General features: G+C 35.4%; 1 protein-coding gene and 1 non-coding gene across 6 annotated transcripts in view; both read left to right on the top strand.

Annotated features, from left to right (window-relative positions):
* The window catches only part of XPO4 (exportin 4), a 133,510-nt gene that overhangs the window by 85,614 nt on the left and 31,245 nt on the right, over positions 1–16,651 (top strand). For all 5 annotated transcript variants that reach the window (XM_054587981.1, XM_054587978.1, XM_054587977.1 and 2 more), the window contains 2 exons: positions 1,764–1,921; positions 2,172–2,346. In XM_054587981.1, coding sequence (XP_054443956.1) covers positions 1,764–1,921; positions 2,172–2,346 — 333 coding nt within the window. The remainder of the gene's footprint in view (positions 1–1,763; positions 1,922–2,171; positions 2,347–16,651) is intronic.
* LOC129082388 (U6 spliceosomal RNA) lies at positions 866–969 on the top strand. The gene has a single exon (XR_008530408.1). It is a non-coding gene; the product is annotated as a U6 spliceosomal RNA (small nuclear RNA).

Genomic DNA, 16,651 nt, shown 5'->3' with positions numbered 1-16,651 from the left:
TGACAGAAATTTAGTTACAGTTTTCAGACAAGGAGCTTCCAAATGAATTATGTTTAAAAGTTCATCAATTAGAAAATGTGGATGTAGGAATTTGTGTATTATACTTTAAATTTACTATATAAAACTTAAAATATAAACTATATTTTGAAAACCATTTGTGTTGTTCTGGACCAGGGATTGACAAACTCCTTCTGTAAAGGCCCTTGAAAATATTAGGCTGTGCCGGTCTTGAAGGCGGCTCTTCAGCCCCGCCACTGTCATTGTCACACAGAAGCAGCCTGGACAGTACTAACCTCCCCAGCCCCCCGCCACAACCAGGCATTGTTCCAGTAAGACTTTACTTCCACTGCTATAAAAATGTGAATTTTGTATAGTTTTTACATGTCTTGAAATATTCTTTGATTTTTCCCCCCCCAGCCATATAAAAATGTAAAAACCACAGCCATACTAAATGGGCTGGAGGCCAGATTTGATCTGTGGGCAGTAGTTTTCCAACCGCTGTTGTAGACCAAAGAGGGTAACATACTTTAAACATGTCATTAGATCAGGTAACTTGGTGACTTTTTAGTATTTTAAATTTCTTAGCTCCCCATGAAGTTTGAGGATTAAAGCCTAATGGAATCAGTTGGTGAATAAGGATTATTTTAGTGTCTGTTCGCTCTGTCCCAGCACTGTATCAGTGAATACTTGAGAAACATTCTGATTTCAGAATAAGTAACTATTTGGATTTGCAAGTAAACAGAACTTGGAACAAATAGAAAAATGTTTAAAATTATGTTACATTCAGAAAGCGGAGAGATTTGTATAGGAAAAGAAGGGCTGAAGAACTCAAATGCTTGTGAAAAGTAGAAAATGGTGACAAGTAGTGCTTGCTTCAGCAGCACATATACTAAAATTGGAACGATACAGAGAAGATTAGCATGGCCCCTGTGCAAGTAAATGTATAACTATCAAAAGTTCTTTACTTTTTTCTTTTGCTGTTTTTATTAGGTGAGCTCACAGAAATGAAGTATCCTTAAAATCTGAGAATATTAGTAACACTGTAAAGTTAGGGAGCAATGTTTTGGGAGCACTTCCTTCATAAGGAACGTCGTGTACTAGGTGTTTCACATTGATATTGCATCATTGAAATAAAATCCAGATGAAGTTTAAAGATGATTTAAATATACTTTAAATACCATTTTTATTTTAAAATATTTTAGCATTTATTAATGATGTAGTATAAAATAAGATTGAAACAAATTTTAGGCAATCTCAGAGTTATTGAGAGAACGCTTTATATCAGTTGAATGAATGAGTGTCTAGGGATTGAGCAGTATATTGGTTTTCTCTATTTGCAACTGTTTACTTCCACTAAAGCAGCATCTGTATACTCCTGATTGAACTTGCCTGCTAACTTTAGCAAGGAGCTGTAGCGAGGCATAGCTAGCATAATACAGATGACTGTCGTTGTTGCTGTTTTTAGAAGAAGCAGTATGTCTGACTGGCTGGCATCTGTTTCTGTCTTTGTCATAACATACTGGAAACAGTTCAATTTTCAAAATATAGGTAGCCCTCAGTTAAAATTAATTAATATGTTTAAAATCATGGCCTATAATATAAAGTGGATTGAGGGACATTCTCAAATTTAGTTTAATTCAGGAATTAATATTCTAGAATAACTAGCTACTCTGAAGTTTTCTCTTACCTCATTTGGCATGATAGACACGTGACCCTTACAAAAGAAGAATTTGTTTTTATGGATTAGTAATTCTTTCTAACAGGTACATCGAAAAATCAGAGAGGATTCGGATATGGCACAAGATTCTCTGCAGTGCCTCGCCCAGTTAGCTTCTCTGCATGGACCTGTCTTCCCCGATGAAGGAGCACAGGTTGACTACCTAGCACACTTCATTGAGGGTTTACTGAGTACTATCAATGGGTAGGTATACTTACCCTTCGTTGATGAAAAAAGGAACGTCCAGGTTTTTCTTTTTGTTCAACAGTGGTCGAAGAAAGAAGCTAAGTGATTATTTTCCCCTTTATGTATTCTGGGTTATATGGGTAATTTGAAATTAATACAGGGACATGTCTTTAAAAATGAATGAATAGGTGATAATTTTTGCATGTTAGGAAATGATTTACTGTAGCTTGCCTTCCACCACCAATAATGCTTGTTATCTGGTTTGTAGAATTGAAATAGAAGATTCTGAAGCTGTGGGGATCTCCAGCATTATCAGCAACCTGATAACTGTGTTCCCTCGGAACGTCTTAACTGCCGTTCCAAGTGAACTTTTCTCATCCTTCGTGAACTGCCTCACACACCTCACTTGTTCTTTTGGGCGAAGTGCTGCACTGGAAGAAGTGGTAAGTGGCCGTTCTGAAATACATGGTGTCTGTTGTGCACAAGGAAATTTCTGTGCCTTTGTGACATTTCTCATGACAAGTAGTAATTTTCAGTGAGTGGTAGCTGTCACTAAAATTGCATTTTTGTTTATATGTGCAAATTATTTGGCAATCTGTGTTTGGAAAAATGACTTTTAAAAATTTTGTGGCTTACAATCACTTTAGTAGATTAAATTTTTTGGTCTCAAGGTTTTAACTTTGTGGTAATTTAGTACCTGAATGTAGAAAATGGAATGGAATGTTTATATTAAGAATTATGTTGAAAGCCCATTTTAACAATAGCAACTTTTAAGTTTATATGGTGCTGCTAACTTTGTGGTATGGTTGTGATTATGTATAACTTTATATATTAATTGGGAAATTATGTAGGTATTATTTGGTTCAAATCATTGTAACCATACTTTTTTTTATTAGACTGTGCTCTTTAATTTTTTTGCTATGGTTTAATAGTATATATAGCTCGGTAAAATTCAATTTACATTAAAAGTAAGACCAATAACAGTACTGAAAACATTTTTGGTAAAAATTTTCAAATGTATATTTTCCAAATTTTTATATTAATTTAGAAAACATATACAAAAACTCCTTGACAATACAGCTGCATTTGTAACAGTTACTATGAATAACCACATTAATCATGGGAAATTGTTAATTATTTTCCTACAAAGTAGTTATAAAGTAAATTATAAAACTGATTTTTCTCTGTATGAATTAAAATGTAGATCTCTTTCAAAGACTGTAAGGGTTAAAAGACTACAGTTGTCTGTTAGAATTTCAGGCTAAATCTTAGTTGAGCTCCTTGGCTGGGAGTCTGGCAGTGTGGATTTGTAACCCACAGCAGCTCAGAGATTAAAGAACTTGAGAGTGGTTGTGCTTATCTGGTTGGGCATTAGTGGTTTGGTGAGGAAAGGAACTGATCCGATAGATATTTGTATGTTGGGAGAAATGTAGGTAGTAAAGGAATTGAAGCTTAAAGGCATCATATGTGAGATTTGAATTTCTCAGGGGGAAAAATTATGTCTTAAACATGGAAATACAGGGAAGTTTTAACTATTTGAACTTTATTCAGACCTCATTCAGATTTTCACAGATTCTGAGTCAGTCCGATTTCATTTAACACGTTTTTGCAGTACTTTGTTCCCCTCTTGGTTTGTGTGTTTTCTAAACCAGGTAGATTAAACAGCACGTTTACCTCATATTTAGAAACACAGTTACCTTTTGGTTTCTGTTTGTGGGTTAAGGATGTTCCTAAATGTTTTATAGAATTGCTGGAAGATACAGAGTATTCTTGGTTTGCAGAGTTAAAAAGTTTATTTATTTTGACCAGGAGACAGACAACTTGGCAACAGTTTTTGTCCCAAGGTCTGACACAGAAATGCTGGAATACAGAAAGTCCAGACATACTTTCTGAGAAGTGTGCTTGTTCCACAAAATTAGCTGTTCTAGCTAGGACGTATCTTATGGGTTTCATTGAAGAAAAGTGTTATTTCTTTTCATTAATCAGTTCTTTGAACTGTTCTGTTTATGACATTTGAAAGTGTTTTAAACAATAATTTGTTACCTCTTGAAAAAGAGAGAAGAGATTGTGTAAAGCTTGCATGACTCACGGTAGCTACTTTGACTAGGTTGGTGAAGTTGGGCTTGGTTTGGGAGCACCCCGAAAGGGTGAGCTGCCTGAAGGCTGAAGGAGTCCCCCTCAGAGTCAGCTCAGTCTCCTGCTGAGCCACACTGAAGCTTCTGAGACCAGAGCCACATCTCCTTGTTGCCCTGAGTACCCAGTGATTGTGGTGCCAGTACATGACACTGAGATGTTGAACCAAGGTGGAAAATGTGTAAATAGAACAATTGAGGGATATTAAAAAATGGCTTTGGGAGTCAGTGTGGAAACGAAATATCATAAACTTTGGAGGAACACAGTACATCGTGAGCCAAGTAACCAAGCCTGGGCAAATTGCTTCCCCTTTGTGAACATGTTTCCTTGTTGCTATAGTTAGAATAATAACTTCTGATTATGAGTCACAAGTTTTATGAATTGGATTAACTATATGAAGGTGCCTGTATATGTGCACAATAAAATGTGGAATAATAATGATAAATTTGAGTGCCTATATTATCTGCACTGTTTTACCAAGTAAGACTACCTCTTGCAAACAAATAATTTTAATATTAGTTTTCTTTATAATTTAATTTTGTGAAATGTTTTATGTTTTTATTATCAAAGGAGTTTCTTTTTCAGATAGGGAAACATTCAGCATATACATTTGTTTTATTGTGATTTTTTTTTTTTTTTTTTTTAGAACTACATTTATTTAGGAACACACATAGATTGTATCCCTTTCAGAGATTCAAGTCTCTGGTCTTGATTACATTGCTGTAGCAAGGGAAAAAAAGAGCATCTTGATGGGGAGAAAAATTCTTGATATTCATGTGTATTTATGAAGCACGTCCCTGCTCAGTGGCTTTAGTCTGTGTGTGAAGAGACTATTTGTGACTAATCCTCACCTTGCAGTGACCTGAAACTCTGTGCTTAAAACTTTTAGCCACGTTGTCCTTGGCTGTTAAAATTTCTTGGTATTACTTGAGGCTTCCTGAAGCCAAGGATATTTTCATTGCCCCCCAGACATCAAATTACTGTGTGTTGCTGGACTGAAGAGGTGAGAATGTTGGTAGAGATGAAATTATTGGCTTTAAACAATTAAAATCCTAACAAAAGTTGTCTGTATTATTAGGCCAACTATTGTGTAAAATACTTGTTTTACAAACAAATGCATTTGAATTGATTTATTGAAATTTGAACAGCATATGCCTCAAACCCAGCACTATGGTTTCTTGATTTCTTTTATCAGTAGAGAATTTTATCAGTAGAGAATACCTACCATATTGTAGGTTCATCAGACAGAAACTACATAACATGTTGAGTTAATTGCATGAGCAGCCATCATGCTGCTTAAGCAGTGAAGTATGTGAGTGTTTGGGTGTGTGGGGTGGATACTAAGGGAAGTGGTGGGAGATAAACCCAGCTTTATAAAGGAGGAACTTTACATTTAATTTTAGTACATTTGTAGCCCATTATCAAGACCAGCAGGACAAGGCAGTAAAGAAAAAGACACTTGATGACGTTGTTAGAAGTTCATTATAGAGTGTAATGCCTAGTGAGTTAATGGGTGCATTTAAACTTCAGCAATCTTAATTCAGTACTGGTTTCTCAAGCTCCATAGACAGTTTACTGAGTTGGCCAAAAAGTTATTGGTTTGGTTTTTTTTTTCTCTTCGGTAAGATAGCTCTAGAAGCACTTACTTGTCTTTAACTTCATTCAAAACAATTTTGTAAGATTGTGTTGTCACAGCTGTCATATCAGCACACATTTTTTTTAAAAAAACATCAAAACTGGTGAATTTTTATATAGCCATTTTAATATTAAAGATGGGAAAAAATACACAACATTTTTGGCATATAATGCTTTATTATTTCAAGAAGGGTAAAAGTGCAACTGAAACGCAGGAAAAGATTTGTGCAGTGTATGGAGAGGGTTCTGTGACTGATCAAACATGTCAGAAGTGGTTTGTGAAGTTTTGTGCTGAAGATTTCTCTCTGGACAATGCCCCATGGTTGGGTAGACTGTTGAAGTTGATTACAATTAAATTGAGACATTAATTGAGAACAATCAACATTATACCATGCAGGAGATAGCTGACATATTCAAGATATCCAAATCAGTAAATTTATTGGCAAAAATGAAAAAGGTGTCTTTTATTTTACGCAGAAAACCGTACAGACTTTTTGGCTAACCCAGTACTTTGTGGAGAGAAAATGTGGTCAAAAGGAGTACACTGATGCTAGATTACAAACTGAGCAGTGGGAAGCAAAGCTGGGAAACATTTCAGTAATAAGAGGGCAAGCAGCTACCAACTTTCTGGAATGGTGATGTCAGACAATGCACTGAAGTCATGAGAGGAGGCACTGTTTGGTAGCCACACTGCACGCCCACCCAGCAGTTCTGATGGTACTGTACAGAGCAAGATAAGGGCCAGCCTTTATGGGCATTTGCTCCCTCTACCTGAAAAGACAGAGGAAGTGAGTGAGATGCAGGCCTGTTTTTAAAGCTTACACACTTAAAGTAGACTTTTTAAAAATACTAATAGTAACTTTAGTTCTCTTAGGATATTTGGAAGAAAATTGGCTACTATTACGCCTTAAACATAGGTTCTTATTAAAAGAAATCTTTACAAAATAATTTCAATGTTTTATTTAATTCTGGTTGGATTGTAATTTTACCAGTGCTGACTTGTCAGCTCTGATTTTTTTTTTTTTCAATCTGCTGCACCAGTCCTAGCACAGAACCGCTTTTTACATTTTACAGACTACTGGCACATGAGATAGTGTGTAGTGGATTTAGAATAAAGCTAATTTACTGTCGTAACTATTGTTCCATATGGTATCCTTTCTATTGTTATATTACTATCATTAGAAACATAACCAGCTCTGCCCTGACTGATGCGGCTCAATGGACTGAGTGCTGGTTTGGGAATCAAAAGGTCGCCGGTTCAATTCCCAATCAGGGCACATGCCTATGTTGTGTTCCAGGTCCCCAGTTGGGAGTGTGTGAGAGGGCAACCAATTGATGTACCTCTCACACATCAGTGTTTCTCTCCCTCTCTTTCTCCCTTTCTTCCCTCCTCTCTAAAATAAATATGTAAAATCAAAAAGAAAAAAAAAAAGAAAGAAAGAAACACAACCAGATCTAATGGCCAGGGATTCAAAATGAACGCTACAGTGAGGTAGAGAAAGAGGATTGCCTTTCTACCCAAGTGAGCCAGGGGAGTTCCTGAGATGTCAGTTCAGTGGGAGTGTTGCTGGATTAATTCACTTCCATAAATATATACCAAATACCTACCACATGCCAAGCATGGTGCTTAATTCATATATACTCTTTAACATTAAAAATTTGGAAGTTTGTATGCATTTCCAAAAGGAAGACAGTATGTTAATCTAGGAGTGTAACATTTAAAAACTCTGTTGTCAATCACAACTCGAACTGGTGGTGTTTTTGTGGGGTAGATTTTTTAAAGTGATCTATCTATAGGACTCATTGAACAGCTGCTCTGTTTGTCCACTAAATCAGTTTCTCCTGAGGGAATTTCAGAAGCCAGGAATACTGCCAGCTGCACAGGTACTCTGAAGTTAAATGAAAATAATGAGAGAGTGAATTAATTTTATTATGTATTTGACATTTAAAAACTTCTAAATTCTTACTTTTTTAAAATGGAGAGTTCATGAAGTTTTATTTGTACTCTTTCTCCAAATTGCCATATTTGCCTTAAATGATACTGCTGTCCTGGGTAAAGGATCTCAGAACTCAACCTTCTAATCTCCAGGCCTACATTGTCCTGTCCTGGGAGTGTTCTGCTCTGTGTAGCTCATGTGTTATTTGACCTGTCATTGGGCTGTGGGGGTTGTGCCTAATGCCTGTAGATTTTCAAATGGCTTTGAAAGATTTAATTTATAGTAACTAAAAATTTTGTATGAATATAGAAGTTGTAAGAATAATAAAATAAACAACTGTGTACCATCTGTGCAGATTAAGAAATAGTATATTGATAGAGCCTATTCTTCCCTTAATGTTTACCTGGAGTTTTTAACCCCTTCTGTTAGTATGAGCATGTTTTTTGTTGAATAATTTCTGCCAAATGATTTTTTTCATCATATTTGCAAAAGAAGGGGGTGAGTAAATGTCCTGCCACTGTTCATGGTACTTTTTCCCATTCTCTATGAGCTCTGATTGTGTAATATGCCATCAGCACCCTCCAGCTGAAAATTGGAACACAAAGTCAGAGATGATCACATAACTTCTTAAAGGTGTTATTCTTTAGAATAAAGTTTTCCATTTGAGAATTAATCTTATTGCTTATGTCTATGACTCAATGCTTTTGAAAATTAACTCATGTAATTTACATTTACACATGAAGACACTGCTAATGATCAAAGAGAGCTTCCCAATTCCATGGAAAAGATTTGGAGTTGTCATGTTGGTTATTTGCTGTTTGTAGAGAAAAATCTAATATGGGGTGGCTTATACCAAAAACCTCAGAGTAACTGTAGTACTATTGTGGTTAGGAGTAGTTTTGGAGTTTGCAGCATACCTATTGGACTTAGAACTACTATACATGAGATTTGTTTTCTATACAAGAAATGTATCTTGCACATTTCTGCAGTGTCTGATGTTAGCCATATACACACACTGTATTTTTTTTAGAGCAGTTTTGGATTCACAGCAAAATTGAGTGAAAACACAGAGTTCCTTACATCCACCCCCAGTCCCCAAACACATGACCTTCCCACTATCAGAATCCCCCACCAGATGGTACATTTATTACAGTTGATGAATCAGCATTGACAGCCCAAATCTCTTAAAGTCCACAGTTCACACTAGGGTTCACTTTTGGTGTGTTGTACATTCTCTGGGTTTGGACAAATGTACAATATCATGTACCCACCATTGTAGTATCACTCAGAGTAGTTTCACTGCCCTGAAAATCCCCCATGCTCTGCTTGTTCATCCCCCTACTCCACCCCCTGGCAACCATCGTTATTTTTATTGTCTCCATATTTTTGCCTTTTCCAGAATGTTATATAGTCGGAACCAAACAGTAATGTTAGATTTAATTTCTGAAATTTAATTTAAAGTAAAAAAAGGGGGCAATTTACATACTGAAAGTTTTCATACCAAAGCTTTGTTTGGCAGCATCTTCGTAAATGCAGTTAATGGCTTTTTATATGTTCACACCAGATGGAAGCAGACTTTTTTCTATGGCTAAAGAGCTGTAGACCCCTGTGCACTTCCAAATTAATTATAGACATTGAAATGTAAGTGATGATATCATATTTTGATCACCTTCCCCACCCTTCATTCTCAAATGGAGTAAAGTGGGGTCAAGTAGTTTCATAAGCTTTAAGCCCCTTTCCAAAGCCTTTCTGGCAGAAGGCCTGCCAATACTTGGGGCGTGAGCACATGGTGTCTTGCTGGTACGCCGCTCTCATAGTTGTGCACGTGCTTGGGCTTGGCTGTTGGGTGTTGGCCAGAGTGGCTGTGGAGCAGGGCCAAGGGTTTATGAAAAAGCACCCGGTTAGATTTCAGCTCTCTGATTAGGTCGAAAGCTCTAGTTGCTGATTGTCATTAACCACATTTCTTATACTTTGCCTGATGAGTTACTTAGTCTGTAGAAGGAGCCAGAAGGCTGTTTAGCAATTTTTAGTTCTTATTTTAAATCACCATCCAGTGAAGGGGAGGGCTTCATAGGAGGGACTATTGAACTCTTGTCAATAAAAAGGCTTTTACATTTTATTTGCATTTTTCTGTATATGAATAAATAAACTGCAATAGCATACATGGTATATGTACTAAAGAACAATGAAGGTAGTTCTTGGAAAATGCCCTGCTTCTTCCTTGAGACACTGGAGATCAGAGGATGCTACTCCCTAAGTTCCTCTTAAGATGTGTTACCCATCTGTTTATTTTGGCAAGAGAAACTGTTAAGACTTAACAATTGATGTCTGCAAAGCACATGCTTTGTGAAGTATATAAACAGGCCACAGATGTTTCTGTGGGAAGAAATGATCTTCGTATTCCCATGCTTAGCTCTTAGCATTCAGTAACTGTTCAGGAGTAAAACCACCTTCTTCTCCTGCTGCTAATAACAAATTGAGTATTGTGTTAGCCTCTTTATCACTGTGTGTGATCATTCTATATTCTTTAGTCCTCAAAACCACCATAGATTATTTTATTATATCATATTTGATAGACAAAAACCACATATGTTGTTTTGAAACAATAAAATGACCATGAGTGAACCTATGACCCAATGGAAGAATGTTACTGGTACTGTGGTCAATTGTACTAGTGTGCCCTTCCCATTGATAGTACAGTTTCCATATACCTTTTACCCAGTTTCCCTAACATTACCATGTTTTCACTGTCACAGTTCTTGACAAACTTGCAAGTATAAAACATGGTCTTAATTTGCTTTCCCAGGTCCTAATGACATTGGACATCTTTTCATATTGTAAATGTATAATGCCTGTGGTCATTTGTATGAAAGGCTGGTTTAATTCATTGCCCCTTTCCTATTAGATTGTCTTTTCTTACTGATTTGTAGAAATTCTCTGTATATCCTGTTACAGCTCTGTTTTCCAATCTTGTGACCCCTCTTCTCATTTTATGGTATTTTTTTTCCCTTTCATTTGAAATCACTTTAGATATACAGAAAATTTGCCAAGTTTCCATATACCTTTTACCAAGTTTCCCTAATATTACCATCTTACATAACCATGGTATATGTCAAACCTAACAAATTAACAGCATTACATTTTTATTAACTAAACTGCATGCTTATTTGGACTTCACCACCTTCCCACCGGTGTTGTTTTTCTGTTCCAGGATCTAGTCTCAGATACCATATTTCATTTAGACCTTGTGGTATCTTGTGATGAGCAAGCATTTTTTATCATAGTTGAACTCACTGTCATTTCTTTTGTGATCTACATTATTAACTCGTTGTTTCAGATACTTAATCTTTCTGTGTTTTGTTTTAAATGCCTTAAAAGTTTGCCTTTCATGCCCTGGCCTGGTAGTTTGGTTGGTTACAGCGTCTTCCTGATCTGTTAGCGTTGTGGATTCAGTCTCTGGTCATGGCACGTACAAGAGTCAACCAATGAATGCGTAAATAAATGGAACAACAAATTGATGTTTCTCTTTCTCCCTCCTTCCCTTTCTCTAGAATCATTAAATAAAAAGTTAAATAAAAAGTTTGTCTTTCATGACTTTACCACCTTAGAATGTAATTTTGAATATGGTATCAAGATTTAATTTCATTTCTTTTCATATGGCTAACAGGTTTTTCCAGCAATAGTTATTTATTTAAATTTTATTGACTTTTATTTTATTTTTAAAGACTTTATTTTCAGTGAGGGGAAGGAATGGAGAAGAGAGGGAGAGAAACACCAATGTGTGTTTGCATTTTGTGCACCCCCTACTGGGAACCTGGCTTGCAACCGAGGCATGTGCCCCAGACTAGGAATCGAACCGGCAACCCTTTGGTTCGCAGGCTAGCAGTGCTCAATCCACTGAGCCACACCAGCCAGGGCTTCAGCAACATTTACTCATTTATATTTAGTTTCTGTTCTCCCCCACCCCCCAGTTTTGTTGAGAAATAATTGACATACATCATTGTATAAGTTTAAGGTATGCAAAATAATGGTTCAACTTACACATATTGTGCAATGATAACCACAATAGGTTCAGCTAACATCCATCATCTCATACAAATACAATAAAATAAATGAGAAAAAAAAATCTCCTTGTAGTATGAGAACTCTTAGGATCTACTCTTAAGAGCTTTCATGTCACACAGCAGTGCTAGCAAGTCATCAAGTTGTACCTCACATAGCTAGTGCTTATTTATTTTACAACTGCAAGCTTGGACCATTTTGACCCTTTTCTTCCATTCCCCACCTCTGGTAATCACAAATCCACAGATCTGATTTTTGTGAGCCTGGTGGGTGTTTTTTTTGTTTTTGTTTTTGTTTTTTAATTCTATATATAAATGAGATACGGTGTTTCCCTTTCTTTGTCTGACTTATTTCACTTAGCATAATGTGTCCGGGGTCCATTCATGATATCAAAATGGTAGGATATCCTGTTTATATATAACAATTTCTTTATCTATTAATCCATTGATGGACACTGAGGTTGTTTCCATATCTGGGCTACTGTAAATAATGATGCTGTGAACATGGAGGTATGTGTATCTTTTTGAGATAATGTTTTGTTTCCTTTGGATGTATTTCCAGAAGTGGAACTGCTGGGTTGAGTGTTAGTCCTATTTTTAATTTTGTGAAGAATCTTCATACTGGTTTCCCACCAACAATGCAACAATGTTTTGTCCACATCCTTGCCAGCACTTGTTTCTTGTCTTTTTGATGACCGCCATTCTAACAGGTGTGAGGTGGTATTTTATTGTGGTTTTGATTTTCATGTCCCTGATGATTAATGATGTTGAGCCCCTTTTCATGTACCTGTTGGCAACCTATATGTCTTCTTTGGAAAAATGTCTGTTTAGGCCCTTTGCCCATTTTTAATTGGATTATTTTTTGGTTATTCTATTTTTCAGTTTTTTTGCTATTAAGTTTTATGAGTTCTTAATGTACTTTGGATATTAACCCTATAACAGACATATGGTTTGCAAAATACTTTTTCCCATTCTTATTCTTTTTTTTTTTTCTTCCAGCAACATCTTTTGAGTAGCCCTTCTGTCTCAGTGACCATGATTTGCCAGACTATTGCTGTCATATATCTAGTCTTTACATATAAATGGGTTTTTCTTGATTGCTCAGTTTCTCTGTTTTACCTGTGTTTTACTTGAAGAGATGTTTGGGTGTGACAGGACAAGTGTTGTTCTTTTGCTCACCCAGCCACCACTTTCCAATTCTTCAGAAAGGTCTTGGATGTACTTGCTTTTTATTCTTTCATATAAATTTTCTGTTTGTCAAGTTGGGTTGTGGTTGGGATTATAGGGAACTTTTAGTGAAGAATGGGCATCACTGTTTTATCAACTCTATCCATAAATATATTTTCTATAAGAATTTAGATCTAACTTATTGTCTTTCAATAAAGGAACTTTTTTTTTTAGTACCTTATATTTTTGTTGCTATGGTAAATAGTATCTTTTTTTAAGCCTGACTTTTCAGATTGCTGCTGTCATGGAGAAATGCAGTTAGTATTTCTATATTGTTCTGATACATACTAACCTTTCAAAATTCTTATTGGTTCTAATAATTTGTCCTTAGAGTCTTTTTAGTTTTATGTGGACATTTATATCATCTGTGAATAATGACAATTTTGCTTTTTTACAGTCTTCACAATTTGTATTTTTCTTTTTCTTATTGTACAATGTTGAATACAAAGTGGCAGCTAAAGACATCTTTTTGGGCTCATCGTTAGGAATAATGTTTGCTCTAGGTTTTTGAGCTATCTTTATCAGAATTGCAAATAGGGCTTTTAAAAACATGAATGAGTACTGAGTATTATTAAATGTGTTTCTGCTTAATCTAGAAATGTGATAAATTGCTTTCATACATTTTTCTAATGTTAAAATTACCCTTGCATTTCTGAACTGAACTTCATGACCATCTATCTTCATTGTTTATGAACTGCTGATGTGTTTGGCATCAGTTATACCCGCCTCACAGATCACTGTGCAGCTGGCCCTCTTTTTCTCTTCTCTAAATCAGTTTGTATAATATTGTTTTTTGTTTGTTTGGCTAGTTCAGTAGCTCTCACTTATGAATTGACTGTGCCTGGTACTAGGATGGGGGAAGAGGTGTGAATTTAAACTACCTAAAAATTGTGAGAATTCAGGTTATCTCCAGATACCAAGTTTCACATTTTTAAGGAATGTGTCTGTTACTTGTAGGTTTGGATTTTACTTTTATTTTCTTATTCACACTTATAATTACAATTTTGTTACTAAGATAATTTCAGAATGCAGTTTTAATGTTGTGAAAATGTTCATTGGTAAAAGTAATTCAAACAGTGCATAAAATTAAAAATCTCTGAAAGTCTCATCACTTACCACTTTCTTATGTCTTTATTCATACATCAAGTTATATAATACCTTTTTCTCCCTAACTATTGACATTTAATACTTATTCATTATTTTTGAAAATTAATTTGAAAAAGGAAAAAATCAGAAGTAAACCAAATCCTTGTAGTTTCACCTTCTGAAACTTGTTATATTAATATTTTGATGTATTTTTCCAGATTTTAAGGGCATGCCAATTAGACTTAAAAACAAAATCATTACTTCTATTTATATTATTATGAGAATTTTTATGTTATCAATTGATGTTTTAAATCATAGTTTTTAATATAAAAGATTAGGAGAATGATTCAATAACTTTATTTGCACTGTCTCAAGTAATGGTGCAGCAAACATTCCTACAGATAAATCACCTTGTGACTTACCTGTTAGTAAACATTCTTAAGTCAGTTTCATTTTTCAATTAACCCTTCAACTGGTATCTTGTCTGCTTAAGGCCACTCTTCACAGCTGCTCTTCATGAATCAGGCAGTGTTTAGAAGAATGAGCATATCATTGAGAGAAAGACAAAAGGTAATGAGCATCACAGTTAACTTTTTAGGGATTAAACAAGAGTAGAAAATCAAGACTAGAGGAAAAGAGCAATCTTGATATATAAGCTATCAGCTTATCTGTATATATAAATTTAACTTTTTATTTTTAAAAAAATTTAAAATATTTTTATTTATTGATTTTAGAGAGAGAGGACGGAGGGGAGGGAGGGAGAGAAACATGTTTGTTGTTCCACTCACTTATGCATTTATTGGTTGACTTCTGCATGTGCCCTGACCAGAGACTGAAAATACAGCCTTGACCCATTGAGACAATGATCTAACCAACCAAGAGCTACCTGGCTGGGCTAAATTTGACTATTTAGATTTGAAGTGGGCTGGGAGATACAGTGCCTTAAGAGGATCTGGTGCAAAAAGAGGAAGCTCCATCTCCCCTCAGATATTTTTCCTAATTTAAGTAAAAATTAAAAATAAAAAAAATCTCTTATAAAGCTTCAACTGGGAGACAGTGAATAGAATCCTCATTCCCATGACCACAGACGGTGCTTGAACAAATTTTTTTACAGCATTCTTTAACCCTCAGGAACTTGTTTATAGTTTCTTTTTTGATCAGTTCTAACTATTTTAAGCATTGATTTTATTCTTCTTGGAGACCTTAGGACAAAAAGAGCATTTCCTATCTTGCAGTTGCCTTATGGATATGTCAAACTCTGTAAGTCTAAATAAAATACATTATTGATATTAGTGATCTGATTTCTCCTATATTTTGAAACATTTTGATGTTTATGACCTCAGGAAGTTCTTCACCATTACTCGTCAATTCCCAGCTATTAAAAAATAGTCTAAAATAATAAGGAAGTGGAGGAATAGCGGAATCACCTAAACAATGATATAATAGTGAACTCAGTCACTACAAATGAAATGAACAGCTGCTATTTATTATTTTTTTGCTTTCTAATTGCATTTTCCAAGAAGCTGTAAAGGAATTCTGGAAATACCATCTTTTAAGTCTTTTTTTAAATTTAAGTTTCATTGGATACATAGAGAATTTAGAATTTTTCATTTTCTGCTCGTAGTAGTAAGAGAAGGAAAATGCCAGAATCAGACAGTTTGCAGTGAGAAAAGAAATCAGAAGATGAATGTAAAAGAGACAGCAGCACTCCAGGCTCTTTAATGATGATGGTGAAGTTGACAGTATAAGTGAAATCTGAGACTGAGTTATAGCTATCTCCTAGATAGGTTCTTACAGTTCATGAGCAAACAATATATTTCCAAAGCCAAAAAGAAAACATGGCATTCTCATTGCACGGGGAACCTTACCCAATATTTTGTGACAGAGAGTTTGGACTGTCATATTTTGCAAAATGATATTGACAGTGTTGATTGTTTTTTGATATTCATACAACAAAATTTATTTAATATCGTTTGTAATTGGATTAATGCTGAAAGCAGCATGTATAAAGGTGATTGGAAGGAAATAAATGATGTAGAAATGAAAAAAATTGAATTGATTCTTTTCATTGGTATTTATAAATCTTTTTTTTTTAAATCCTCACTTGAGGACATGCTCATTGATTTTAGAGAGAGTAGAATAGGAGGGGTTGAAGCGAGGGTAATCTGGCGCGGGGAGAGATACCAGTGTGAGAGAGAAACATTGATCGGTTGCCTCTCAACCAGGGACCGAACCCAAAGCCTAGGTATGTGCCCTAACAGGAATTTGAACCCATGCCCCTTTGGTTTATGGGATGATGCTCCAACCAACTGAGCCACTCTGGCCAAGGCAGTATTTATAAATCTTAATGAATACGCTATTGCATTTATGGAACCAAGAACTTCGCTGTTCTTCAAGAAAGTCATGATCTATCAAAGTTTTCAAAAGGGCAATGCGTTTTCATAATAGGTGACCAAAAAGAACCAGCTTAATTAGTTAGAACCTATTAAAGACAAGTACAGTTGATCCTCATATTTTGCAGATTCCATATTTGCAAATTAACCCCCTTGCTAAAATCTATTTGTAACTCCAAAATCAGAACTGGTGGCACTTTCACAATCATTCTCAGACAGATGCATGCAAAGAGTGACGGATAACAGAATTGCCTGGCTTGGTTTTTCCAGCTGAGG

Source organism: Pteronotus mesoamericanus, unplaced genomic scaffold (genome assembly GCF_021234165.1).
Source record: "Pteronotus mesoamericanus isolate MK-2021 breed Mesoamerican mustached bat unplaced genomic scaffold, CSHL_Meso_final scaffold_125, whole genome shotgun sequence".
NCBI classification, from domain to species: domain Eukaryota; kingdom Metazoa; phylum Chordata; class Mammalia; order Chiroptera; family Mormoopidae; genus Pteronotus; species Pteronotus mesoamericanus.
The sequence above is the reverse complement of the archived record's forward strand: the minus strand, read 5'-3'. Positions and strand labels throughout refer to the sequence as shown.